This window comes from Talpa occidentalis, unplaced genomic scaffold (assembly GCF_014898055.3).
Source record: "Talpa occidentalis isolate TD23 unplaced genomic scaffold, MPIMG_talOcc4v2.1 talOcc4.17, whole genome shotgun sequence".
NCBI lineage: Eukaryota > Metazoa > Chordata > Mammalia > Eulipotyphla > Talpidae > Talpa > Talpa occidentalis.
Window position 1 is genome coordinate 10,575,643 of NW_023601754.1, and position 27,677 is coordinate 10,603,319.

At 41.7% G+C, this 27,677-nt stretch overlaps 1 protein-coding gene across 1 annotated transcript in view; it reads left to right on the top strand.

Moving 5' to 3' along the window:
- Nucleotides 1–5,381: 5,381 nt before the first annotated feature.
- Nucleotides 5,382–27,677, top strand: part of PHLPP2 (PH domain and leucine rich repeat protein phosphatase 2) — a 61,431-nt gene continuing 39,135 nt past the window's right edge. The window contains exons 1-3 of the mRNA XM_037516073.2: nucleotides 5,382–5,438; nucleotides 12,545–12,810; nucleotides 22,178–22,311. Of these exons, the coding sequence (XP_037371970.1) occupies nucleotides 12,551–12,810; nucleotides 22,178–22,311 (394 nt within the window). The 5' untranslated portion in view covers nucleotides 5,382–5,438; nucleotides 12,545–12,550. The remainder of the gene's footprint in view (nucleotides 5,439–12,544; nucleotides 12,811–22,177; nucleotides 22,312–27,677) is intronic.

The following is a 27,677-nucleotide window of genomic DNA, read 5'->3' on the forward strand; positions in this document are numbered from 1 at the left end:
CCCCTCAGCAGTGTATTTCAGTCAATCTGCCTATTCTGCTCCCCACTCTGTCTCTTGTGTATCCTCCCCCCTCCCCACGCCTCTGGCCTGTATCCCAGTTCTTGTATGCATAAATAAATAAATCTTTAAAAAAAAAAAAAAACTCTTGACCAGCCAAAATGAACTATATATATTTCATGGTCTATTTTCCTATGAACTCTTCCATAGAAATGACTGGTTACAAGTTGGAAGCTTTATTTTTTTCTCTTTTGAACTTAATTTATATATATATATATACATACATATATATGTGTGTATATATATATTTTTTTTACATCATTGTTTTGCTTTTTTAAAGAGGCACATATTTTATTTATTTATTTGTTTATACAAGCACTGGGTACAGTCAGAAGCGTGGGAGGGTGAGAGAATTCACCAGAGCCAGAGCTGGGAGCAGAGCAGGCAGAAGGACCGAAGTACACTGCTGAGGGGAGCAGCGGGCGGCAGGAGAGGTCTGCGCGCCATGTGGGACCCTCCTCCGGTGGCCAGGGAGCAGCCAGGGATCGAACTGGCGCTTCAGAGGCCGAGGGGAGCTTCGCAACCCAGCGCTCAACCGCTGCGCCACCGGGGAGGCCCACATCATTGTTCTTTTTTAAACAATCTTTGCATTCCTTCCCTCTCCCAGGTGTAGTCCCCATAGTGCCCCTATGTTTATTGCAACACTAATTTTTTTTTTAAAGATTTATTTATGCATACAAGAGCTGGGGTACAGGCCGGAGATGTGGGGGGTGAGAGGATTCACCAGAGACAGGGTGGGGAGAAGAACAGGTGGATCTACAGAAACACACTGCTAAGGGATACAGGGGGTGAGAAAGGAGAGATCTGCTGCGCCATGTGGGTTGCTCCCTGGCCGGATCAAAATGGTGCTGCAGAGGTTGGGGATAGCTTCATAGGTTGCATCTTAACCCTTGCGACACCAGGGAGGCCCTGCAGCACTATAACAGGTAAAACCCGGAAACAAATTGGAAGCTTTCGGTTTTCTGTTATTCAGATGATCTCTGACACTCTCATTGATTGAGAGGCAGGAGAGTATGACAGTTCCCTTAATTGAGGAGCCTTTTGTATGCTTCAGCAGCTATCTCTCATTTGTCTACATAACGTGCCCTTTGGCACTGTTGATAAATGACATTTTTATGATCATATATAGCTTAGTTGAAATTAATCTTGGTTTCTAATATTAAATTTAGCTCATGCCTGCATCTACATATTATTACATGAAAATATAAAAGCTACAGTAGAAAAGTTTAGCAAATAATAGACTCCAGACATACCCTTAACAATACAGTGACTAGTGCTCAGATTTGAATTTCAATCCAGGAGGTTCTATTTCAATGAGTTTTCCATGCATTTTCCTCCTCTAATTCACTTGTCCCCACATTCAAATAATGTAAAAAAAAAAACCAAAAACTTCAAACTTTGAAGCCAGATAAATAGTACATTTTTATTTGGAGCTAAAATAAGGAATATCTAAATCTGCTCGGCCTGTGGTTGAATGACTTTGTGATCACTGAAGAAATGGGAACCTGCTTTCAATAGTGAATGTTGTAAGCTCTTTGGGCTCCTCTACCAGAATCTGATAGAAATGTTCTTTCTCCAGACTTTTCCATTTTGTAGTGAGGATTAGGAAAATTTGGGGTGTGTGCGCACGCAGAGCCCAAGTGTGAATAGAAGTATGCCTAGCCTTTTAAAGGATTGGGAGAGAAAGAAGAATGATGAATTTTCTGTCTCTTGGTTTGATCCAAACAGTGATTTTTGTAATGAACCTGCAGTGAGGGCAGATGGATTTTTGCACAAAAAATCCCAGAGGAATTTATTTTTAGGGTTAGTTTCAGCTGTTTACCATTTCCAGAAGTTATAGTTATATAACCCTTGGCATACATAATGCACACTGCATTGAATTGGGGGGCGGGGAGAAGAACATGAATATGTGACCTTTGAATCATTATAAAATGTTAATGACACTACATGATTTGAAAAGAAAACTGAGAATCAACTGGTTGTCAATACTTACTGAATTGGATCTTAACTCTTGGAGACCTTTAAGGAGAGTTGCATCCTACATTCTTCCCTGCAACATCTGGGCTGGTGAATTTTTTCAATTTTAATTTTTTTTAAATAATCCTGCTGTTGTTGCAGCAATAGTAAATATGTAACTTTTAGTATGTTTGTATTATGGATTAAAGTTTCAGCTCACTATCATCAATTAAAAAAAAATAAAATGCAAAACCTGTCATCTACTGTTCCCCAGCATGAACTCAAATGTCGGTCCTGGAACTATGTCTTTCCCCTTTAGCTGATTAAGCAACTGAAAAAAGCCTCTGCTCATGAGATCTGGAAAAGGTAACGTGAAGCAGGCATTTATTTATTTATTTTAGATTTATTTATGCATAGATGAACTGGGGTGTAGACCAGAGATATGCAGGGGTGGGGGAGAGATGATTCACCAGAGACAGAATGGGGATCAGAACAGGTGGATCTACTGGAATACACTGTTGAGGGGAGCAGCGGGCGAGATGGGAGAGGTCTGCTGTGTCATATGTGGGTTAGCTCCCTGGCCTGGGGTGGAACTCAGACTTACCCTCTATGCCACGTGGGAGGTCCTGGTTTTTTTTTTGTTTTTGTTTTTTTTTCTTTTAATTTGAGGCTTAAAAAAATTTAAGAGATTATAATGATCTGGAGAGTAGGGGCAGTCTCTTTTGAAACTATAATCTATAATGTATTATAGATTCTGTACACTCAGGGAAGGAAGCAGGCAGCATGTTCATGAAGTATTGCTAAATGGGCTAAAGATCTGTCCAAAGTTCGAAGGACTGGATTTGAATCTGGGCTCTGCTGATGAGGGTGTGACAAATCATTTAATTTCACTGAGCTTCTGTTTCTTCATCTCTGATATGGGGGTTACCATATTTATCTTGAAGAAAACTGATATCAGCAGCAGATCTCTCCTGTCTCACCTGCTGCTGCTTTTAGCAGTGTATTTCAATAAATTCGCCTTTTCTGTTCTCCATTTTGTCTCTGGAAAATTCTTTCACCTCCATTGCAAAAAAACAAAAACTAAAAAACTGATATTTATTGGGCCCTTACTGCGTGCCAGCCATTGTGCTTAAAATGTATCAGCTCATTTAATTATCATACCAGCCTCCAGAGGTCAATGCTAATATTACAGATAGGGAAACAGTTTCAGAAATGCTCACAGATGCTATGTAATTTGCTGTGTCATACAATAGAGGATGAATAGAATTTTATTATTAAAAAATAACTATTCAAATAAGAGTTTTAAGCATAGGCCTCCCTTCTTAACTATGCTGCTAGAATGCCCACTCTGCTGCAGCGGTGATAGCGCTGAGACTTAACCTCTATGCCACCAGGGAGGCCCCTGAAGCAGGCTTTTAGAAACACGAATTCTGAACCACATTTTTATTCTTTCCACTCCTCTCTACTCTTGGTTAAGTCTACTTGTGTCTCCATATGCTACCTACCCCTGACCTAACAGTGCTTTTGCTGAAGATGTCACCTAGTAAGCGCCAAAATGGGAATCTACTGCTTTAAGTAGTTTTCTTGGATGAAAATCCAGGAGGTAAACAATTTAAGAGCTCTTTTCTCCTTGCACCAGGATCAAATCATTTTTAATTCATTAAAACGAGACAAATGAAGATTGCTGGAGAGTGGAATTTCAGTGTGTACAAAGCAATTCATTTGAAACAAAGTAGTGGCCAAACTTTACCATAATAAATAATTTGTAGTGTCAGGATCTTTGCAAGACTCAAATTTTGTCTTGGAACTTAAAATATCTCCAAATAGATAATACATATAGTACAGAAGGTCACAGACTGCATTGTTTGATGTCAAATTCTTGTACTTAGCCTACAATTAAAATAGTTAAATAGTTAAAATTACAGTAGGTTCAAACTAGACAAGCCGAACCGATGGTTACCAGACAATACCACCTTTACCAAATATTTAAGCTCAAAGATTTTTTTCTTGCTATTTAATTCCTTACAAGTTTCTTGAAGATTCATCAACACCTGTGCAAGTGGGGAAGAGATAGAAATCCGTTTATAAGGCTCCCTCAGAAACCGAGAGAGATCAGTATCTTGAGGAACTAAGTGAATCTTAAATTTACTTCATAGTAGCCATTATAATTCTGGACTTGTAAATTTAAGTCCAGAATTATAATGGCTACTATGAATTCCTACTGTGTTACCTAACACACAGTATGCAGTCACAAAATCATCATAACTACTAGGCAGATAGTAATTTTTTTTTAAAGATTTATTTATTATTTATACATGCACTGGGTACAGTCAGAAGCGCGGGAGGGCGAGAGAATTCCCCAGAGCCAGAGCGGGGAGCAGAGCAGGCAGAAGGACCGAAGCACACTGCTGAGGGGAGCAGCGGGCGGCAGGAGAGGTCTGCGCTAGGCAGATAGTAATTTTGATGTCACACTAAGAAACAAAGGCTTTAGCTCAAGTAACTTGCACAAGGATATAGATCTGGCATTTGGAATCAGGAGTCTGGCTCCAAATTTGACCCGCTTGCCAGCCACAACACTACCATCACTGAAGGAACTAAAATAAATGGAAATATGAACTTTTAAAGATGTTCTGAATTAGCTTTGCACATGATAAAATGGCTCACAGACCACATCACTGCTTGAAGCCAAGGAGACAATTCTAATAATGTTACTACATGAGGAGATAAAGGAATGACAATGCGGCTGGGACGTGAGCTCACGTTTTTGTCCACCAGGTGAAACTGAATTTGCAGGTAGTGCACAACTCTACAATGGAAAAGAAAGGGCCTTGCCAAGGTAAGTATTCCCTACAGTTCGTTCACTGGCTTTACCAGTGAGGTGACAGGCCACGCTGAGGTCGAGAGGCAACCTCCCGAGAGGTGCGCTGCAAGTGCTACCCTCTGCGGAGCGCAGCGTCCTGCCTGACAGGTGCAGGCCCCACTGGCCCCTTCTCCGGCCCACACCCTCCCTGAACCCCACTCCTCCAAAACCGAGGGCGGCCGCAGCGGAGAGCCAGCCCATTCGCGGCGCCGGGCTCCTCCCGCGGGGCTGGAGCCGCGGAGGCCCGGGGATGCGGCTTGGCGGCGCGGAGGCCGCGCTGCGCCCGCGTCTACGCAGGCCCGGTGGGCGGTGCGGCGGGAGGGGCGGGGCCCGGGGGCCGCGGAGGGCGGGGCCGGGGGCGGGGCCGGCGGGCGCGGGGGGCGGGGCCAGGGGCAGCTCGCGCGCGCTGCCGAGGCTCCGCGCGCCGTCGCGCCGGCCGGGCGTCCCCGTACAGCCTCCGCCGCCGATGGGGGAGGTGGAGCGCGGGCCCGCGGGCCCGCTGGAGCCCCCGGAGCCGCCCGGCGAGGCCGCGACCCGCCGGCTCGCCGGGATCCGGGTCCTGAAGGTGAGGCGGGGGGCGGGGGTGAGGGAGGCCGCCCCCGCCCCGCTCCGGGCCGCGGCGGCCGGCAGCCCCGGCCCGCGTCAGCCAGCCAGTCAGTCAGTCAGTCAGCCAGCCAGTCAGTCAGTCAGTCAGTCAGTCAGTCAGCTTCGCGGCTCGGCCGCCCGCAGCTCGCCGGGGCGCCGCGGCGCCCGCCCAGGCCTCGCCGCCCGGCCCCCGGAGGCCGCGGCCGCCCGCGCCCGCCTCGCAGGCCCACGCCTTCGGGCCGCCGCCGCCCACCCGCGCCCTCGGGGCCCAGGCCCGCCTCTGCCGCCGCGGCCGCGCGCGGGCCCGGGCGCGGGTCCCTCCCGGACACCTGAGGACGGCGCCCGCGGGGGGGGGGGGGCGCGCGCCGCGGGGCTGGGGCGGCCGACGGCCCCGGGGCTCCGCGCGGAAGTTCGGAGCCGGCTCCCCGCCCCGAGGCGCCGGCCGGGGAGGACGACCTGCCCCGCCTGGAGGGAGTCCCCGGCGGGGCTGCTTCCCGGGGAGGCGCCGGGCGCGCTGCCGAGGGAGGGGGCTTGGCGAGCTCGGGCTTTCCTGCTGGCGGGCGCCGGGCTCGCCCTCCGGGGAGACGGCCACGGGGGAGCAGTTATGCAACAGGCAGCTAGCGGGGCTTTTTGGCAGGAATCGGGGGGAAGTAGGAGGAAAGAAAGCAGATGCTGGCAGGGGAGGGAGTGGGTCCTTGAAGGTGAGGGCTCGAAGTTTGCAGGCACCCGGGATGGGGGGTGGGGTGGGGAGGGAGCAGGAAGAGGAGGAGGGGTTTTGGGGACCCACTGCACGGAGTTTTCTACTGGCCTCTGAAATAGCTGGAGAGAAAATTTCCCTTAGGTCAAATATATAAACTAGGTGTCCTTCTGGAGGTGGGATGGAATTCCTCCTAGAGTTCTGGAGGAGGGATCTGTGGGATTTCAACTTGCCAGGGGGAGAGAAAGAGAAAAAAATTAGAGGATTGATGCACTGAAAAATACTTTGCAAAACAATAAAAAGTGTTCTGTTAAAAAGACGTGAAATACTAGTTGTACATGGGAATGAAAGGTGAGCGCTGTAGATTTTGTTAAGGTTATTGCTAGGACATCACAAAGAAAGAACGTTGAAAACAGATTTGAATCATTTGGTGACTCTATGAGACAACATAAAATAGAACTCTAAAATATAAAAAACAGCTTTTTTTTCTCCTACTACTCCCAATCCATTTTTCAACACTTTACCTCCTTGTCTGCATAAACCTTATGGCTCCATAAACCTTGTACATATTTTTTGTGGCTTTTTTAGCCATAAGTTACAAAAATAATTATGCAAAGGCTTTTTTGGAATCAGAAAGTCACAAAAATGTAAATGTGAACGAACTAAAAGAAAAAAGTTCAGCTGCTCTGACTTATCAGGAAATGGCAGCTCTGAAAGATTGATAATTTCTCTGACCTGAGAGGTAAGCAACTTTAATTTTTAAAAATAAAGCATTTTTTGATGGGAAGAGAGTGAGTTGTGAGATGGAAGGACTTCAGAAACTGTGATCTTTATTGAAGGTTCTTACCTTCCTATAATTCTAGAAAGTGGTCTTGCCTACCAGTGTGATTCCCTCAGGTTCCAGTGTGAAAGATTCCAAAAATTGATCTTGATTGTAGTGCTGAGCTGGTGTGTGGCAAGCTGCCCCTAGTCTAAGGACCTTGCAATGCTTTATTATATATGGTCCCTACTAATCCTTGCAGGTAAATGGGCACAGCTCTGGAGAATAGGTGCTGTGTGTTCTACACTCAGAAGTTCCCTTAAATAGCTGAGTGGTTAAATTTTGTGCCAAGTGAAAATGGAAAAGAATATATTAAGTAGAAGACTTTCTGATTTGGAAGGAAAGTCATAATCTCCCACATGTTCTTCCCTGAACACCCTCTGAAAACTCAAAATTCTCTTTTGTGACTCTTATACTTAATATGAAATCATGAACTTCATTATTTTAAAATAACAGACATCTTCCTAAAAAGGCTAATAAAGTTAAGCTAGTTTAATTTAACCATATTAGATCTGGCTCCATCTGTAAGGGGTATTTGAAAATTTGATTCAAAATCTGCCCCAGATTTATTTAGCAAATGGCTATTTAGAATGCACCGCTTTAATGTGGTTGTAGTAAAAATATGATAGTTTTTAATACCCAAAGTTATTGGGAGTATCTTTGAAGCATAAAATTTACAAATGTTTCCTACAATTTTAGATTTTTTTTTTAAATTATTCTTTTGAGTCCTAGCACAGTACTCTTTTTTTTTTTTTTTTTAATAGAGGCATTTTATTTATTTATTTGTTTGTACAAGCACTGGGTACAGTCAGAAGCGAGGGAGGGTGAGAGAATTCACCAGAGCCAGAGCAGGGAGCAGAGCAGGCAGAAGGACCGAAGTACACTGCTGAGGGGAGCAGCTGGCGGCAGGAGAGGTCTGCGCGCCATGTGGGACCCTCCTCCGGTGGCCGGGGAGCAGCCGGGGATCGAACCGGCACCGCCGAGGCCGCGGGCAGCTTCGCAACCCAGGGCTCAACCGCTGCGCCACCGGGGAGGCCCCAATTTTAGATTTTTTAATTTACTCAGCCTGTAGAACATATGAAGTCACAACTCATATAGTCAGTGAATGGTGAATGCTCTCTTTCTTTTTTTTTTTCAATACTAGTTTCAACTTTTAATCACAATGTGAGCATGCGATCTTAAAAAATTAATACCAGAAAGATTTGAGTGAACTGAAGTACTCTTGCTCTCCTTATCTCACCCCACCCTTCCAAAATATTCCTTAACTGTATGTTCCCAGGGCGTCCCTGGTGGCCTAGGGGTTAAGTCTCAGCGCTATCACGCTATCACCAATGTGGCCAGAGTTCGATCCCCCTCCAGGGAGCTAACTCACACATGGCGCAATAGACCTCTCCTGTCTCGCCCGCTGCTCCCCTCAGCAGTGTATTTCAGGAAATCTGCCTGTTCTGCTCCCCACTTTGTCTCTGGTAAAGCTTCCCCCCTCACCTCTGGCCTACATTCAAGGTCTTCTGTGCATAAATAAATAAATCTTTAAAAACTAATAACATGTATATTCCTAGAGCTGAACTCATTTTGTTTGCACAGTTACTTTACTTACTGAGTATGGGTAGTTACTTTAGCCAACCTTGTTTTTAACTATGCCTATTTTAGAGTCATATGTGGGTGCTTAAGAGTTTGTTGCCTTTGAACTGATGGCAGCCCTCACCTATTATCTTAATTTTTAGAGAGGAGTTAAAAACATGAAATTGAAGTGGGTACTTAATTCATTCTCTAAAGCACTTTGCTTCCTAGAATGTCTTCAAATCTTAAATGTGCTTTTCTTACACTTGCCTTGTGAAAGGTGATTATAGTGTTCCCTTTTAGGTAATTCTTGCAACCGTTCTTATATATAGGTAAGTTAGGATATAAAATGTTCTCAGTCTGGCAAGTCTGGTGGAAAAAGTGATTTAAAACTGAAAGCATCTCAGAGGATGGTGTCATATAGGCAGTAGTGACTGTTTAAGGTCTTTCCAGCAGTTTCCTGATGTTTTAGGCCAGTAGAGTAGAAGGAAGTACTCTGTAATTCAGCGATGGGTAATAATAGTTAAATAGAAAATGATCTACATTGTTTTGAATTTTTTTTTAAATGTATTTCTTTTTTTTTTTTTAAAGAGGCACGTATTTAATTTATTTATTTATTTGTTTGTTTGTTTATACATGCACTGGGTACAGTCAGAAGCGTGGGAGGGTGAGAGAATTCACCAGAGCCAGAGCAGGGAGCAGAGCAGGCAGAAGGACCGAAGTACACTGCTGAGGGGAGCAGCGGGCGGCAGGAGAGGGTCTGCACGCCATGTGGGACTCTCCTCCGGTGGCTGGGGAGCAGCCGGGGATCGAACCTGCGCCGCAGAGGCCGTGGGCAGCTTCGCAACCCAGCGCTCAACCGCTGCGCCACCGGGGAGGCCCTTTTGTTTTGAATTTTTTTAAAAATTTATTTATTTATACAAGCACTGGGTACAGTCAGAAGCGCGGAAGGGTGAGAGAATTCACCAGAGTCAGAACTGGGAGCAGAACAGGCAGACTGATGAAGTATACTGCTGAGGGGAGCAGCGGGCAGCAGGAGAGGTCTGCGCGCCATGTGGGACCCTCACAGGCAGCCGGGGATCGAACCGGTGCTGCAGAGGTTGTGGGCAGCTTTGCTGGACCCTCACAGCCAGGGATTGATCCGGTGCTGCAGAGGCTTCCGGCAGCTTGGCAACCCAGTGCTCAACCGCTGTGCCCCCCAGGGAGACCCGATCTACATTGTTGTTAGAAGACTTTGCTTGCTTCATAGATAAACCTTCTGTTTATTTATTTAATTTCATTTTTTTTTCTGAGAAAATGAACATTTTGAGACTATTTAATGTGACTTCAACTTATCTTCTTTTTAACTTACTACTGTGCATTCCAGAAATTTTAGTTAGTGCTTTATTAAGTGAAGACTTCCCTTTCATGTCAGAAATGGTTCTATGCTGACCCCCAATCTTTTCCATTCCCATTTCTAGTTCAGGTGTTCCTCTACTTCTCTCTTGTGCAGGTTCCATGTGAGTTATCGGTTGGTGGTCCCTCTTGTTGACACATTTTGTGACCAGGTTGCTTGACAACCAGAAGGCTTTGACAGCCTTGAGCATCTCCCCTTCCTCTAGATTTTGATCTTGTGCACTCACATTTCACACCTTGCCTCAAGGCAGAGGGGAGCCAGGTAGAGAATCAGAAATAGAATGGAATGCAGTATCAAGGCATTTTCAATGCCCAGGTTTAAGAGAATGATCTCTATTGAAGTTCCCACTCAGTGTTTTTATTGTCTTCATAGGGTGGAATGAATAGACAGTGGATCCATTCTTTGTAGTAAATGGTGGCCGGTAACACATGTGTCAATAGTGTAAAGTTCCCTAAGGAATTTATAGTCTTAAGGGAAAAATGTATATGATTAAAAATGTAACTGTTAAAAATCCTTACAGGAGTAAAATAGTGGATGAACTAATAACTTCCTGATGTCTTTGTTATCTAAAATTGTGAAGGTTAGTGGGCCATTATTTGACCTTACAATTTTTCTTTAAAGGAGTTTTTTGATGGTTTTATGGAATAGTATCTATTTGTTCTCTGATATCAGTGAGTGAAATTTCTTTCCACTCAGTACAGAATGTAAAGCTTCTATGTATAAATGTTACTGTACCATATAGAATACTGTTTTCATATAACAACAGTGAGACTTTTCCAGAGATTAAAAAATAAGAAGTATTTAAAATTAACCAGTGGTTAATTACTCATTGGTTAAAAATTGTTTAATGGAGCAAATATGATTGCTTCTGTGTTTATAAAATAAGTACTTGTAGGCTCTTTGTAATTTCCTGTATGTTCAACTTTGAGAAAATGTTCTTGTTGAGAAGAGAGAGAGACCTAGTTCCTACCCATAGCAAGATTTTATCCTGCTATCTAAAGTTAGAATCAGTAATAATCCTTATGGTTTTGAATAGCCATATTCAAATTCCTAAGATCTAGAAAATGATCAAGTTTGCTGTGCTAGCCTAAATTAAAACAATATAGCCATTTTCACACTTGTTATTTCTTCCTATGTGGGATACCGTCCCCTTTTTACATCTTTAGAAATTGAATTTTAGGTGCTAGTTACTCTCAAATGTTTAATTTCAGTAATTACAAAAATAATATTTAATTTGCTTATGTATTTCCGTTTTCCAGTAAGTGATAGTAGCAAAAGTATTTAATTACTTTGTAGTTGGTACAAAGAATAGATGTTAGGTAGGGTTCACTATAAGAATGTATAATACCCCCCTAAGTTTGTTCAAATTTTTGCCAAAACTAACTGGATTAAATTAGCCTGGGAAGAAATTTTTGTAACGAGGTGGGAGCCGTGGAAGACTCCATAGACAGCACAGAGAGGCTAACTAGTCAGATTGACAAGGTGAAGGCTGTTTCAATCAGATCAGTAAGAAAACTGCAGAGTAGTGGCGTGTTCTGGACACTCTTAGTAGTTGAATATGCCTGAAACTGAGGAAAGGCAGTGGGAGAGGACACCAGGGTGGTATCTCAGTGTAACTTTTAGTGGAAATTTCTGTTTTATTAAAGGGAACATAAATGGCTCCTAAAAATAGAGTAGGTAAATGTTGATCTTTAGAAATTTGTTAGATTACTGTAGCAGTTGTTTTTGTTTGAGATAACTTCACAATGCATGAATTTCACATACCTAATTCATCAAATGCAACAGCAATATTTTGGAAACTGATGGGAATAGGAAGACTATTTATGCAATGTTTTATATTGTGTTGATACTGTACTGCTTATTTGGAATATGTAGTAGAGAGTCAGGACCCTAGAGAAGCTTTCAGATTGCGTATAGATACATCTACAAAAATGTTTATTGCAGCATTGTTTCCAACAGTAAAAAATTAGAACCAAACTAAATGCCATCAGCAGAATAATAAATTGCAGTGTACTTATAAAATGGAGTATAACTCAAATGAATCAGTTGGGTGTATTAACATGGGTATATTTCTAAACCAGCATTGAACCACATTTTAAAATTGCAGGATGAAGATAAATCTTGTCAAACAATACTGTGTATAACTTACAGGTATATACATATGGCAAACATTAATATGCATGGAATGATAAATACCAAATACAGTAGAGTGTGTGTTTTGGGGGAGAAATGGGTGGGGAAATAGTGGGATGCCAGGTCCCTTCAGCTGTGTAATGTAAGAATAATTTTATACACACGTGTGTGTAGAATAATGATCTAAACTGAATATGGGAAAATGGAAATATGTGAAAGCTGGGTAGTAGATGCACAGATATTTTTCTGAAAACATAAAAAGAATGCATCAGAGAATGATTTCCAGAGACATGAACAGTTAGCAGTAAAGAAAATTTTCCCAAGTTAAGGATGAGCATCGCAGATGCAGAAGGCTTCTTGTGAGGAGGGGATGATACTTCTGCGGAGTATTGGTCAATATAGAGTGGAAAGTTGGGGTTTGGGGTGAAATGTCTAATTCAGTCAAACATTCTAGCTGATTTCTTTCTTGATCTTTTTTAGAGAAATATGAAACGTAATGGGAGTAGAAATTGTTTGAATAGGAGAAGCAGGTTTGGTTCTCGAGAGAGAGACTGGCTGAGAGAAGATGTGAAGAGAGGCTGTGTTTACCTTTATGGAGCAGAGATACCCACTGCCACTACAACCACCACCTCCGCCTCCTCCGACTTGCATCTTGTCCTTTGCACAGTAGAGACACCAGCATCAGAAATATGTGCTGGAGAGGGAAGGGAAAGTCTTTATTTACAACTTCATGGAGACCTGGTCAGGTAAGGTCAGAGTTTTACCCCTCACATTACGACCATCACACAAGTAATGTGAGCCATTTGGAGGTGGGCTGTAGGGTTTTCATTGTGCTGGAACTGATGTTGATTATGGAGTCACTACACTTGAAAAGATTTGTCCTTGTAATGCTGACTTTATGGTTCTTAAATTTGAGAATTATCTGCAAAGGAAAATTTAACGGTGACTTCATTTCGTTTATGCCATAGGTCAGCTATCTACATTTAACATACGTATTTTTTTTTTTTAAAGTCATACATGTAAAAGAATGAAACTGAAATGTATAAAAGGGTACAGAGTGAAAATTAGATATGTTCGTGTATGAGTTTGTGTCTATTTGAATTTTAAAACTTGTAGTATATGCAACACATTGTGCGCTTAATATAAAGATCTTTCCATATTAACATTTAAATAGTTTTCATTTACTTAATGGCTGCATAGTGCTCTATTTTATGAGTATCATAATTTTCGCAACTTTCCATTCAGACTAATTTTGTACTTCTACAAATAGTGCTGCGGTAGCTATGCTTGTACCTGTGATATTCCCTCTGTGGAAGTCATCTGTAGGATAAACCCCTACAAGTAGAACTACTGGGCCAGAGGATGTATACATTTTTTTTTTTTTAAAGATTTATTTTATTTATTTATACAAGCACTGGGTACAGTCAGAAGCGCGGGAGGGTGAGAGAATTCACCAGAGCCAGAGCGGGGAGCAGAGCAGGCAGAAGGACCGAAGTACACTGCTGAGGGGAGCAGCGGGCGGCAGGACAGGTCTGTGGGCCATGTGGGACCCTCCTCCTGTGGCCGGGGAGCAGCCGGGGATTGAACTGGCGCTGCAGAGTCTGCGGGCAGCTTCGCAACCCAGCGCTCAACTGCTGCGCCACTGGGGAGGCCCGAGGATGTATACATTTTTAATTTTTGATAGATATTGTCAAATTCCTCTACCTAGAAGTTGCACTTCAGTTCATAGTACAAAAGTGTACCTATTTCCATCTTAACATTCTGCAGAATGTTAGTGTTAAATTTTATATATAAATGTGGATGCACACTCATGTCTGAGCACATAATTATTTGGGAAAGAAATGATTGTCAACAGTTTCAAAATTTGAGAACCAAAAAATCAGCATTCCAAGGACAAATATTTTTCAAGCCTAATGAGTTGGATTTTTGTAAATCTGATAAAAATTTGGTTATTTTATCATTTTAATTTTCATTTATCTTGATGAGTAAAGGTGAGCATATTTTCATAGGTTTACAAAGCATTTGCGTGTTCTTTAAAATATTTTAGATAAACATTAGGAAGAAAAGCATTGTGGCCTCCCTGGTGGCACAGGGGTTGAGTCTCAGCACTATCAAAGTATAGCCAGGCATTGCAGCATGTCCCTGCAGTCCCAGCCAGGGATCTAGCCCGCTTGGTGCAGCAGTCTTCTCTTGTCTTGTCTGCTGCTCCCCTCAGCAGTGTATTTAGTAGATCCGCCTGTTCTGTTCCCCACTCTGTCTCTGGTGAATCCTCTCACCCCCTGCATCTCTGGCTACACCCCAGTTCTTACATGCATAAATAAATAAAAGTAAATCTGAAGGAAAAAAAAGAAAAGTATTCTCATAGTAGCCTTACACTATTCATATGAACTCTTTGGTTCAGAGTTTTTAAAAAGTTACTGTTCTTTGAATTAAACCGTAAATAAGAGTGCCTTAAGTACCGGACCACTGACTTCCTCTTCTCCCCACCTTTCCTGTAATAAATAAATGTCTTGAAACAATTTAAAGCTGTGGATTGAGTACTGTTGAAAGTGAGAAAGGAAGCTCTAACTTACACCTAAAAATGTGGTAATAATAGTAACACCTTTAGCTGAGCTACAAATTGATGTTATTTTAAAAGTCTAAACTGAGGTTTATTCAAACCAAAACAAACTCTTGAATTCTGACTGCAGGACTGAGATTAGTAGAAGTGGTGATGATGGGAGCAGAGGGTGGAGGGTTCTGGACCGTCGTAGAGAGTTCCTGGTACTTTAGTAGTGGATGTGGTGCCGTAACATAACAACTGTGAACCTGTACTCCTGAAACATATAGTGGTGTAAGCCACGGTTACCTCAGTAAAGGAGAGGTTGGAATCTGACATCATCAATCAGTGTCTTATACCTTTAGTGCCAGATGAGACTTTATGCCTGATTGCAGTGACCAAAGCAAATGTAGTGACTCTGTGACTGTCTTTAGATGGTAGAAAATTGTGGTCTGCTCATTTTCTTGGAAACAGGAAAAACCGCAACATATGTGAACATTCCTGTGATAACTGCTTTTTTTAGTCTTTTTTTTTTTTTAAGATTTCTTTATTTATTTATACAAGCACTGGGTACAGTCAGAAGCCCTGGCGAGTGAGAGGATTCGCCAGAGCGGGGAGCAGAACAGACAGACTGACGAAGTACATTGCTGAGGGGAGCAGCAGGCGGCAGGAGAGGTCTGCGCACCATGTGGGACCCTCGCCAGTGGCCATGGATCGAACCGGCGTTGCAGAGGCTGCGGGCAACTTCACAGCCCAGCGCTCAACCGCTGTGCCCCCAGGGGAGGCCCTTTTTTAGTCTATTTTGAACATTAAAGTGTTTCTCCAAAATTAATTTTTCAGAGAATTTAATAAAATGACATATACATTTTCAAATTAAAAAATAATCTGAGGTTTATTATGTGTTCCTTGTACGATTTGGACTCATTCCTGAAAAAAGTAAATTAACAGGGGCCTCCCCGGTGGCGCAGCAGTTGGGTGCTGGGTTGCAAAGCTGCCCACAGCCTTGGCAGCGCCGGTTCAATCCCCGCTGCTCCCCGGCCACTGGAGGAGGGTCCCGCATGGAGTGCAGACCTCTCCTGCCGCCCGCTGCTCCCAGCAGCAGTGCCCGCTCTGGCTCTGGAATTCTCTCACCCTCCCTCTCCTGCCGCCCGCTGCTCCCCTCAGCAGTGTACTTCAGTTTGCCCGCTCTGGCTCTGGTGAATTCTCTCACCCTCCCGTGCGCTTCTGACTGTACCCAGTGCTTGTATAAATAAATAAAAATAAATCTTTTTTTTTTAAAAAAAAAGTAAATTAGCATTTGAGTGTTTTCCTTGTTGCCAGTTAACTACATTTACTAAATTCGTTTGTAAAAGAAAGGGATCAGATTGGGTGATCCTCAGGCTTTTGTAAATCTTAACACTGATTCTGATCTAATTTTATCAGTTGGAAGGCCTTGACCTACTTTATAGCTGGTCATGATTGATGGAATTCACTTGTATGTGAATGTGTGTTTGTGCAAAGATATTAGGAATGTGGAGAAACCCTCTTGACTTGGCTTGCTGCTGCTAGTTTTGTAGTTAATTAAGAATCTGAATGTGGTATAATTTACTTTGATTCTAAACTGTACTTACAATTAAGAGTTTGTCTCTTTTTAGCCCTGTGGCTTTGATAATTTTGTAATGAAATAGTTGTTTGAAAAATTACTGATTAGAAAATTACTGAAAACACATGAACGATGGTTTGCGAGAATGAGTTTATTTTTACTGCTGGAATAGGATCTTAAGAAGTCTCATCCCGCCAGAGTGATGGCAATGATGGTAGATTGTAGCTAACTTTAAGTGCTTTCTTTTGCTAGTCACTGTGTCTTGTGTTCTTTTGCACATACTCTCATTAAATGCCCCCAGTAGCTCCAGGGGCAGTTAGGGTGGTATCCCTTTCAGATGAGGAAAACGGAGGCTTTGTTCAAGGTCGAACAGGTACTGCCAAGCAGCCTGTCATTCAAGATAGACAGTGGACTTTGTTTGGGTTAAAGGCCCTCTAAGAGAAGAACTGGTATTCATTGAATGGTTTAGTCATACTTAAGGACCTTTTTTCGATTTCTTACTCAGCTTTTAATTGCTTACATTCATATTATGTTACCTAATTGGAGGAATAGGTACTTTCTTCTTGAGAGTCCTTTATAAGATAGCTGACAATTTAAGGTAGTATCTTCTTGTCACTCGTCTATAAAGATTACTGATTTATAGAATTTCCACACTTGAAGGAGCCTTCGATCATCTACCAGTGAAATGTTAGATTGTTAGCCAATCTAACAGTCCCTGTATCCCCTCCTCTTTCAGTTTGAAAATATGTGTGGGAACAGGGTTTCTGGTTTGTCACAACCCCTGGGAGGAATTACTGGCATTTAGGAGGCAAGGGACCAGACAGGCTTAATACCCTGAGTGTATGGGACAGTCTTGTACAGTGAAGAATTGTCCAGCTCAGAAGGCCAGAAACTTCAGTCGGAATCTGAGAGACCATTTCCCTACTTTTTGTAGATGTGAGGGAGTGAGAAGAGGTCAGGTAAAAAGCACACTCCCACAGCTGCCTGGTTGTAGAGCTGTAGTTGGAACAGAAGTGTCTGGTCTCCTGTACCACTGCTGTTTACATGATGTTTGGCCTGTCTTTTCTGTTGAATTACCTAAGTGATAAATGCCTCACTATTAAAGCTTAGTGTGATCATTGCTGTCTGTCTGAAAGGGTGTAACAGTATCACTTGTATCAAGATGGAGTACCCTTTGGCTCATGGTCATATATTTACTTACAGTTTTATTCTTAGTTATCAAAATGACTAAGATTTCTGTGTGTGATAGGCTGTCTTTCAAGATATACTGCAGAGCAATACGATGAATAGTACAGAAAGTCATACCTTGGGTCTCAGGACCTTGAATTCTAATTTCTCTTCTGTCACTGACATCCTGGGTGACCTCTTGCAGTTCACTGAAATTTTGTTTACCATATACTGATGTTATAAAAAAAAAAATGGATTGATTTACTACTGTGGAAAAAGGACATTCTTGTTTTGTATTTCATATCTCTAGCTTTAGTTTTGTGCTTCATATTTCTTATTTAATTTAATTTTTTATTTTTAAAAAAGATTATTTATTTATTTATACAAGCACTGGGTACAGTCAGAAGCACGGGAGGGTGAGAGAATTCACCAGAGCTAGAGCGGGGAGCAGAAGAGGCAGATGTACTGAAGTACACTGCTGAGGGGTGCAGCGGGTGGCAGTTGATGTCTGCATGCCATGTGGGACCCTCGCCCAGCGGCCGGGGATTGAACCTGCGCTGCAGAGGCTGCGGGCAGCTTCGCAACCCAGCGTTCAACCGCTGTGCCACCAGGGAGGCCCCATATTTCTTATTTTAAAACTAAAAGAATGTGTTATATTTCAAGTAATTTACTTTTTTTCTTTTTTAAGATGTATTTATTTATGCATACAAGAGCTAGGGTACAGGCAAGAGAGGGGGGGGTGAGAGGATTCACCAGAGACAGAGTGGGGAACAGAACAGGCAGACTGACTGAAATCACTACTGAGGCGAGCAGCGGTTGAGACAGGAGAGGTCTGCTGCGCCATGTGGGTTGCTCCCTGGCTGGGGCTTGAACTCGTGCTGCAGAGGCTGCAGATCACTTCATAGTGCGGTGCTTAACCCCTTGCGCCACCAGTGAGGCCCTGAACCTTATTTTTCTTATTTGCAAAATAGGCATAGCCTTTTTAAAATGTAGGACAACTCTAGCATAGGATGGAGTATTCTTTTTTGTATTATTGATTTTAATATTTGTTGATTTAATTTTTATAGGTCATAAGGAATTGAGTTTTAATCTGAATTTGATGTACTGCTGTGCTCTGTATAGGGTGTCTGATATAAAGTTTTTTCCTTGTTTGATTTTATTAATAGGTACTTTCCTTCCTGCTATTAACTAGAATTCTTATGAAATGATTGTTGAAATGAAATTTGCTTTTCTCTTACATGTATCCTACCTGTAGCTGGTGACTACTGCTGGCTAAGAGCTCTAGATGGCTCCCTCCCTCCCTCCCTCCCTCCCTCCCTCCCTCCCTCCCTCCCTCCCTCCCTCCCTCCCTCCCTCCCTCCCTCCCTCCCTCCCTGGTACAGGCCAGATGTGCATAGATGTGCCAGAAGGTGAGAGGATCCACCAGAAACAGAGCAGGGAACAGAACAGGCAGAGTGACTGAAATACACTGCTGAGGGGAGCAGCGGACGAGGCAGGAGAGGCCTGCTGCGCCATGTGTGTATTTCCCTGGCTGGCCGGGCTGCAGAGGCTGCAGACAGCTCCACAGCACTGCATGCTCAACTGCCTGAGCCACCTGTGAGGCCCCTAGATGGCTCTTGATAGCATAACTGTATTGGCTGAGTTCTTGGAAAGAGGTGGCTATATATACATTTATTCGTTTTTCAAAGGACTGTAGAAGCTCCTGGAAACCTTAGAAACAAACTAAAACAATGGCATGTTATAGTCTCTCCTTAAAGCAATAGAAGTGTTTCAAATGCTTAACAGAACTTTTCATTGTCAGTATTACTCTTTCCTAACTGTTTTGCGGTATATAATTTTCCTTTGATTTGTGAAATTTAACAAATAGCTAATTACCAGACTGTTAAACTTTTGGAACTTTGTAACACAAAATTGATTTGTAAGCATATTACAGCGTTTTCCTCCCCCATACTCTCTACTCTCTTAAGCAGATGAGTTTAATGAGTAAATAGATTCAGTCTCTTATTTTACTTGTTTTTGCAGTTCTTAAAATATCTCTTGTTTACTCATTTATACTAGATTAATAAGAGCAGATGTGAGATACTCTTGATCTTTTTTTCGCCCGTTGGGAAAATGCTTCCTTTAGGTGGAAATATATAAAGAGAGTTTCCAAAATTTCAGAGCCTTTTTAGATCAGAAAATATGTCATAATTAGATGTTTCCATTTCTTTTGGTTGTCTAGAGAGAAATAGAAAAACTGAGCTAAAATTTAACCTGAAAGTAGTACTTTTTGATCCTGTATATGTGATCAATATATGGAATTAAAGTATTTAAATAAAGTTAAACTCTGTATCCTAAAATAATAGCAGGCTTCAGATTGGACTCTTAGACTCTTGAGTTCTAAAAGACCCTAAAGGTCATCTGATTCAAATTGATTCTTACAGGACTCTAAGATATATGTGACAGATGGCTCTCCAACTCCTTGTGAGCTATTTTGAGAGGCAGTCTATTTTATTATTGGGCATCTCTGATTATTAAGGTTCTTCCTTATTTTCAGTCCAAATCTACCTGTTCAACTATTGCGATGTTCTTGTTCCTAATCTCATTTTTTAGCGCAGTCCAAAATAAGTCATCCTTTTTGACATTTGAAGATACAGATAGCTCTTTTTGTTCTTGGTCATCTTTAAATTAGACTTTATATGGTATGGCTAATTGAACCCCCACCAACATACATTTTATTAGAAGTCCCTCCTAAAATATATCCTTCTTAGAAAAATTCTGCCATTGCACTGAGAGAATGCTTAACATTGTTATTAACTCTTTGTTAATTTTTGTGTGTCTGTACTCATCAGTATAACTCCCACTCCTGAATTTTATGTTCATATATTTGTTTATACTTAGTGTTTTAGTGTTTCCATTTTGTGTTATTTTTTACTTAAAATCTTATTGCCAATATTATTTTCTAGTTCTTTAATCACAAAATCCAGATTCCTTCATCTTTTTGCCATTATGGCAAGTTACTATGTTTCTTCTAATTAACAACATCCTTAAATTTTATAAACAGAATCCTTTTAAGACAAAGATTAATGTTTTTCAAGACCCCTTAAATACACATAGTAGGTTTTCCTAACTTGTTTTTTGGTGGTGGTTTCAGGAACATGTAGTAGAATAATTTCTCAGAATTTTGGGCCACTCATTCCTAATGTCTATGGAAGAGTCATATATGACATCAGTGGAAACGGTAGTACCTAGGTCATAATTGACAACCCGAAGTCTGCATCTCTAAATCGGTGTGCCACAGCACAACAAATCAGTACATCTGTCAGTTTGATCAGTACATCAGTTACGGCCATGTATCATTTTTTATATGTCATAATTTTGCTGCCTTTAAGTTTGGGCCAGAGGTTCTCAGAGGATTCTGTGGCAGTCCTAAGACTCTTAGAAGTGGTGCATGAGGTCAAAACTAGTCCCTAATAATAAAACATTACTTTTTCACTCTTAGCAGCTACATAATAATAGCGTTACAAAAGACTGAATGGAGCCTCCCTGGTGGCGCAAGGGGTTAAGACGCAACCTATGAAGCAATCAGCAGCCACTGCAGCACAAGTTCGATCCCCAGCCCGCCAGGGAGCCACCCACATGGTGCAGCAGACCCCTCCTGTCTTGCCCAACAGTGTATTTTAGTCAATCTGCCTGTTCTGTTCCCCATTCTGTCTCTGGTGAATCCTTTCACCCCCCACACCTCTGGCCTGTACCCCAGTTCTTGTATGCATAAATAAATAAATCTTAAAAAAAAAGATTAAATGTTAAAGCAGATCTGAGAATCTAGCTATCTCCCATTAAAGCAGCTATTAAAGAGATTTACAAAAATGTTAAACAGTGCTATTGTCTTCATGAAATTTGTTTTATTTTGGAAGACATATTTCAAAGAATATTATTTAGGGCTCTCCCTGGCAGTGTGAGCGGTTAAGGCGCAGCACTATGAATCTATTGGCAGCCACTGCAGCACGAGTTCGATCCCTGGCCAGGGAGGTGACCCACATGGCACAGCAGACCTCTCCTGTCTCACCCATTGCTCCCCTCAACAGTGTATTTCAGTAGATCTGCCTGTTCTGTTCCCCACCCTGTCTCTGGTGAATCCTCTCATACCCCACCCCCCACACCTCTGGCCTGTACCCCAGTTCTTATATGCATAAATGAATCTTTTTGAAAAGAGAATATTATTTACATTAACATAGGATGAGCTTATTATTATTAAAATTAATAAATATATGAAAATTCTTTTTTTTTTAAAGATTATTTGTTTGTTTGTTTATTCAAGCACTGGGTACAGTCAGAAGTGCGGGAGGGTGAGAGAACTCACCAGAGCCAGAGCGGGGAGCAGAGCAGGCAGAAGGACCGAAGTACACTGCTGAGGGGAGCAGCGGGCAGCAGGAGAGGTCTGCACGCCATGTGGGACCCTCCTCTGGTGGCCGGGGAGCAGCTGGGGATCGAACCGGCGCTGCAGAGGCTGCGGGCAGCTTCGCAACCCAGCACTCAACCGCTGCGCCACCGGGGAGGCCCATATTTGAAAATTCTTAATTTTAGATTTTAATTCAGTAAATATTGATATACCTCATGTAAACAGAAGTTCTTTGGGAGTCCTCAAAGACTATGGGAGAGTTGTAAGGCCCAAAAACTTTGAGAACTTTTGTTTAGATTAGTTGTATTATATGTAGATTAGTTGTATTATATGATATAGATATAAATCTTGATCTAAAAGTGAGAATGGAGAGCATATGAGAAGACTGAAAGAAATAAATCAAGTATTTTTATACATATCAAATGTTTTTCTTTGTGTAAGCAGGAGACTGGACCCTACTGAACGACCTCTTCAGATTGTTTATGATTACTTGTCCAGACTGGGCTTTGATGACCCTCTGCGTATACAAGAGGAGGCAACTAATCCTGACCTCAGCTGTATGCTTCGATTTTATGGTGGTAAGAGTATATTGGTAGCTTTGTGAACATGCTGACTACTTTAAGTTGATCACTTATGCTTGTATATATTTTTTAAAACATTTTATCAAAGCCCTTTTTAAAAGACATTTAACTGAAATAATTAAAAATGCAGCAAGGACAACCAAATTAAGATGTAATTAAGGAAAGGTTTAGAAGCCAAAAATATCTTCCTTTTTTATTTTTGTTCTAATGTTTTTGTTAACTTACTGTAATTACTATATACCTTTGCCAAAATCTTGATCAAATTGTGCTTCCTTATCAGTTGTATTTTCAAGTTCCTTGTTAAAGCCTTTGAACTTCTGGGTAGTTCAACAATGTTGAGAAGCAGATGGTCATCATCATATGTAATTTAACAATTTGATCAGTACATCTGTAAAATGTATATATTGTTGAATTTAGTGGGTTTTATATCTAGGATTTTTTACTTTCTCTTATCTTTTGGTACATTTACCCCGTCAACTGTTTTTTACCTTATCACTTCAGTGATGAAGTTACACTTTCTAAAATGTACTTTTACTGTCCTTTCTGAATACTGCTTTCCTAAGGACACAGTCTACTGCTTCTACTGAGTCCCATTTATTGAGTACTTTTTATGTGTTTTTATGCTTGTGAATTGCCCTATGCACTCTATATAGCCTTATGCTGTAGGAGCCATTATCTCATTTTACAGATGAGAAAATTGAGACAGAGAAATTGGTTAACTTTTCAAAGTCATGCAACTAGTACATGATAGAACCAGTTAACGCTTTATAGTTTTGAATTAATAGGATCCATTTATTAAACAACCAAATTAATAGCTACATTATGTGTGTATGTAGGCATGACTATTTACCATGACTTCTTATATAACTCTTTCATCGCTCAAATGATTTAATCTCTGAATACTTGTTACAACTTTGACATAATGTCATAATCCAGTTTTATTAAGTACATTTCATAAAAGATTTAATTTATAATTTTTCATCAAAAAATGTCTTGTGTGGGCCTCCCCGGTGGCGCAGCAGTTGAGCGCTGGGTTGCAAAGCTGCCCGCAGCCTCTGCAGCGCCGGTTCCATCCCCGGCCACCGGGTGAGGGTCCCACATGGCGCACAGACCTCTCCTGTCGCCCGCTGCTCCCCTCAGCCGTGTACTTCGTCAGTCTGCCTGTTCTGTTCCCTGCTCTGGCTCTGGGTGAATTCTCTCACCCTCCCGTGCTTCTGACTGTGCTCAGTGCTTGTATAAATAAATAAAAAAAAAATCTTTAAAAAAAAAAAGTCTTGTGATGTTGTTCCTTAAAAGTGGGTTTCATTTCATTTACTTATTTTTTAAAGATTTTTTTTATTTATACAAGCACTGGGTACAGTCAGAAGTGTGAGAGGGTGAGAGAATTCATCAGAGTGGGCAACAGAACAGGCAGACTGACGAAATACACTGCTGAGGGGAGCAGCGGGCGGCAGGAGAGGTCTGCGCGCCATGTAGGACCCTCGCCTGGTGGCTGGGGATCAAACCGACGTTGCAGAGGCTGCGGGCAACTTCGCAACCCAGCGCTCAACCGCTGCGCCACCGGGGAGGCCCCTCATTTCATTTTATTAATAGCTCTCCTTTGCTAGCTGATTAAGGGAAAATAGTTTCTAAGCTAAAGTTAAATCTGAGGAAAGTCTTTTAAAGAGTAATTTGAGGACCAAAAATGAATAATGATATAAAATATATATAGAAATAAATTGAAAAAAAGTAATTTGAGGAGTACAGCCATCTTTCACTATAAAACTTGGTTAAAAATAACAACTTGGAATATTAACATGCTTTTATCTGATTGTGGTTGAATGTGTGTTCTTCATTATATGTTTTCATTCTGGACTGAAAGTTCACTCTTTTTTTTTTTAAAGATTTATTTATTTATTTATACAAGCACTGGGTACAGTCAGAAGCGTGGGAGGCTGAGAGAATTCCCCAGAGCCAGAGCAGGGAGCAGAACAGGCAGAAGGACTGAAGTACACTGCTGAGGGGAGCAGTGGGCGGCAGGAGAGGTCTGCGCGCCATGTGGGACATGGCTGGGGATTGAACCAGCGCTGCAGAGGCTGCGGGCAGCTTCACAGCCCAGTGCTCAAACGCTGCGCCACTGGGGAGGCCCTGAAAGTTCACTCTTAAAGTGCTTTTGAGTTCTTTTTGCCCATTGAGATTGCACTTAAATACACTTATATAGAACAGTGGTTGACAGCAGTACCATTGATTTTCCTACCACCATCTGATAGTATACCCAGGATCTTAACATAAGATGAAATTTCCTTTAGAGAATATTTCCAGTGGAATCTAAAAGAATACTGTTTATAGTACTTATTCCATTGGGGGTGGAGGTCCTAAATAGAGAACATTTACATAAGTGAGCTTCATTAATTTAGAGAAGCTGGAATAATTTGAGTGAGAAAATTATGTTTGGGAAAGGTTTTTAAAGCTTTTTTTTTTTTTTATGTCAATGTATGTATATGGTACGCCAAACAAATGGTGTGTGTGTGTGTGTAATGAAAAGTATATCAGTTATCTGTTGACTTTTCTAAAGATTGCCTCAAAACTTAGTGATTTAAAATGATAATAAACATTTATCAAATTTCTGTGGAGGGGCCTCCCTGGTGCCAGGGGTTAAGGTCTCAGTGCTATTAAGCTATCGCCAGTCGCTGCAGCACGATGAGTTTGATCTAGCCAGGGAGCTGACCCACATGGTGCAGTAGACCTCTCCTTTCTTGCCCTCAGCAGTGTGTTTTGGTAGATCTGCCTGTTCTGCTCCCCACTCTGTCTCTGGTGAATCCTCTCACCTCTTCCCCGCACCCCAACACCTCTTGCCAGTTCTTGTATGCATAAATAAGAAAAAAATATTTAAAAAAAAAACAAACAAATTTTCATGGATTGTAAATCCATCGGGAATTTAGCTAGATAGGATTATAGTCACTATTAGACTCTATAGTCTTCCAAAGACTTGACTGGGTTTGGAAAATTCACTTCTAACATGTCTCACTCATGTGGCTATTGGTAGAGCCCTGGGTTCCTCACTCTGTGGACCTTCCATAGGAATGCCTCAGTGTCTTCATGACATGGCAGCTGGCTTCCTCCAGTGATTTTAGCTCTCTCTCTCTCACACACACACACACACACTCACACTCATACTCCCACTCACATGGAGGCCTTGGGTTTTTTAAAATAATCTAGCCTCATAAGTTACCATCAATTTTACCATTTTCTGTTTATTAGAAATGAGTCACCAGGCCACACTATATAGGTGTATTAGACTCTACCTTTTGAATAGAGGAGTATCAAAGATTTTGAGTCCCTCTCACCTGTTCCTCCAACCACCCATTTACCAAATCAAGTGACAGCTGCACTATCGACAGAAGGAAAGATATTTTTGCAGTGGTCCTCTTGAAGCAAATAGCTTCACTGTCAGCTTTAAATAGTTCTCGTGTAGAGTTGTGGGGAGTAAGCTTAGTTAAATAGTGTTAATGAGGCCAGGGTCAAAAGGGCCTAAGTTCAAACCAGTTAATGTTTTTTTTGTCCCCTGGATAAAAAGGTAGCAGTCATCATGCAAATGCTAGTGGATCTTGTTGGAAAAGGGAGTGCTGGGGAAAAAGATGTGTGAAAGGACTGGCTTGATAAACATTTCTGATATAAAAGCTGTGGAAAAAGAATATTTGACTAAATATCACTGGGTAGCATGATAAGTCACAGATTAAGAGCACATTAATTGACTCCCTTATTTGTATATGAGGAAATGGAGTCTGAGGGTATGAAATGCTAGTGAAGTTGTGGGTCTGAGACTGTACAGCTCAGGTAGCACAACTCCCAGACTGAGCACTTACTTTGTACCATATTCTCTGCACACATTGTTTAAGACAATTTTGTCCAAAGACCATAAACATAAACAAAAGCAACCAGATGCATCACATAGTGTGTTTCCATTCATTCAAAGTTCAAAAACAGGCAAACTCAGCCATATTGTTTAGGGATATGTGGCAATACTACTTACTGCCTGTCTGCCAAAATCTGTTCTGTTCATTTTCTGTAATGATAGAGTTGGCGTTGGGCTCATGACCTGGCAGTCATTAGAGCAGCGCTAGAAGGCATGTTGAAAACAGCAGCGCCACCAGTAGCCTGAGTCTCCAGCAATGTTGATTCCTGGCAACCTGCAATGCCTATCCTACCAGAGAATTAAATTTCTGTTGTATTTGATTCATTATATTCTTTTTGTTACAGTAGTTTAACCTAATATATCTAACATAGGATGCATAAGTAACAAAATTATGACGAGAACAAGGAAATGATCATTATGAAAATCAATAGTGACTGATTGACCTCTAGGGTAGAGGGAGGAGGACATGATTCCTATAAATAGTTTTTCCCAGTGTTTATATTATTTATAAATTGAATATAAATTGTACTACAAGACTTAAAACAGCAATGCCTTGCCCCCAACTCTCCCACACAGAGCCCTGTTTTCCAGAGGTAAAATTTTTCAGTATTTTTTTAGGTGTTTATTACTGTATTCACCTCAAGATAGTGAAATGATCCACCTATGTTCTTCTTAATACTGAATACATGGGAAAAAAAGAAGTATAATCTGAACTTTACAGGTGGAATTTTTGAGTCAATACATATATATTTTTTAAATTTTGACAGAATATCCCTAAATTGCACAGATAGGTGAAACTAGTGCATGCTTTTATCAATAGCGTAGCAATTTCCTTATACCCTTGTCAGCACTGGATACTATTGTTAAAAATTTAACTTTGGGGTCTCCCCTGGTGGCGCAGGCGGTTGAACGCAGCGCTGTGAAGCTATCCGCAGCCTCTGCAGCTCAGGTTCCATCCTGGCTGGTTGGCGAGAATCCCACATGGCACGGCAGACCTCTCCTGTCTCACCTGGTGTTCCCCTTAGCAGTGTACTTGTGTTGATCTGCCTGTTCTGTTCCCCGCTTCTGTCTCTGGTGAATCCTCTCACCCTCCCACACATCTGGCCTGTACCTCGGTTCTTGTATGCATAAATAAATAAATCTTTAAAAAAAAAAATTTAACTTTGCCCCAAATTGAAAAAAAAAAAAAAAGAGTCCCAATTTACATCCTCACCAACACTTTTATTTGGCTTTTAAGATAATAGCCATCTGGTGGATGAGACTCGTTTCTTACTGTGGTTTTTTTTTTTTTTAATATATATATATATTTTTTTAAAGATTTATTTATTATTTATACAAGCACTGGGTACAGTCAGAAGCGCGGGAGGGTGAGAGAATTCACCAGAGCCAGAGCAGGGAGCAGAGCAGGCAGAAGGACCGAAGTACACTGCTGAGGGGAGCAGCGGGCGGCAGGAGAGGTCTGCGCGCC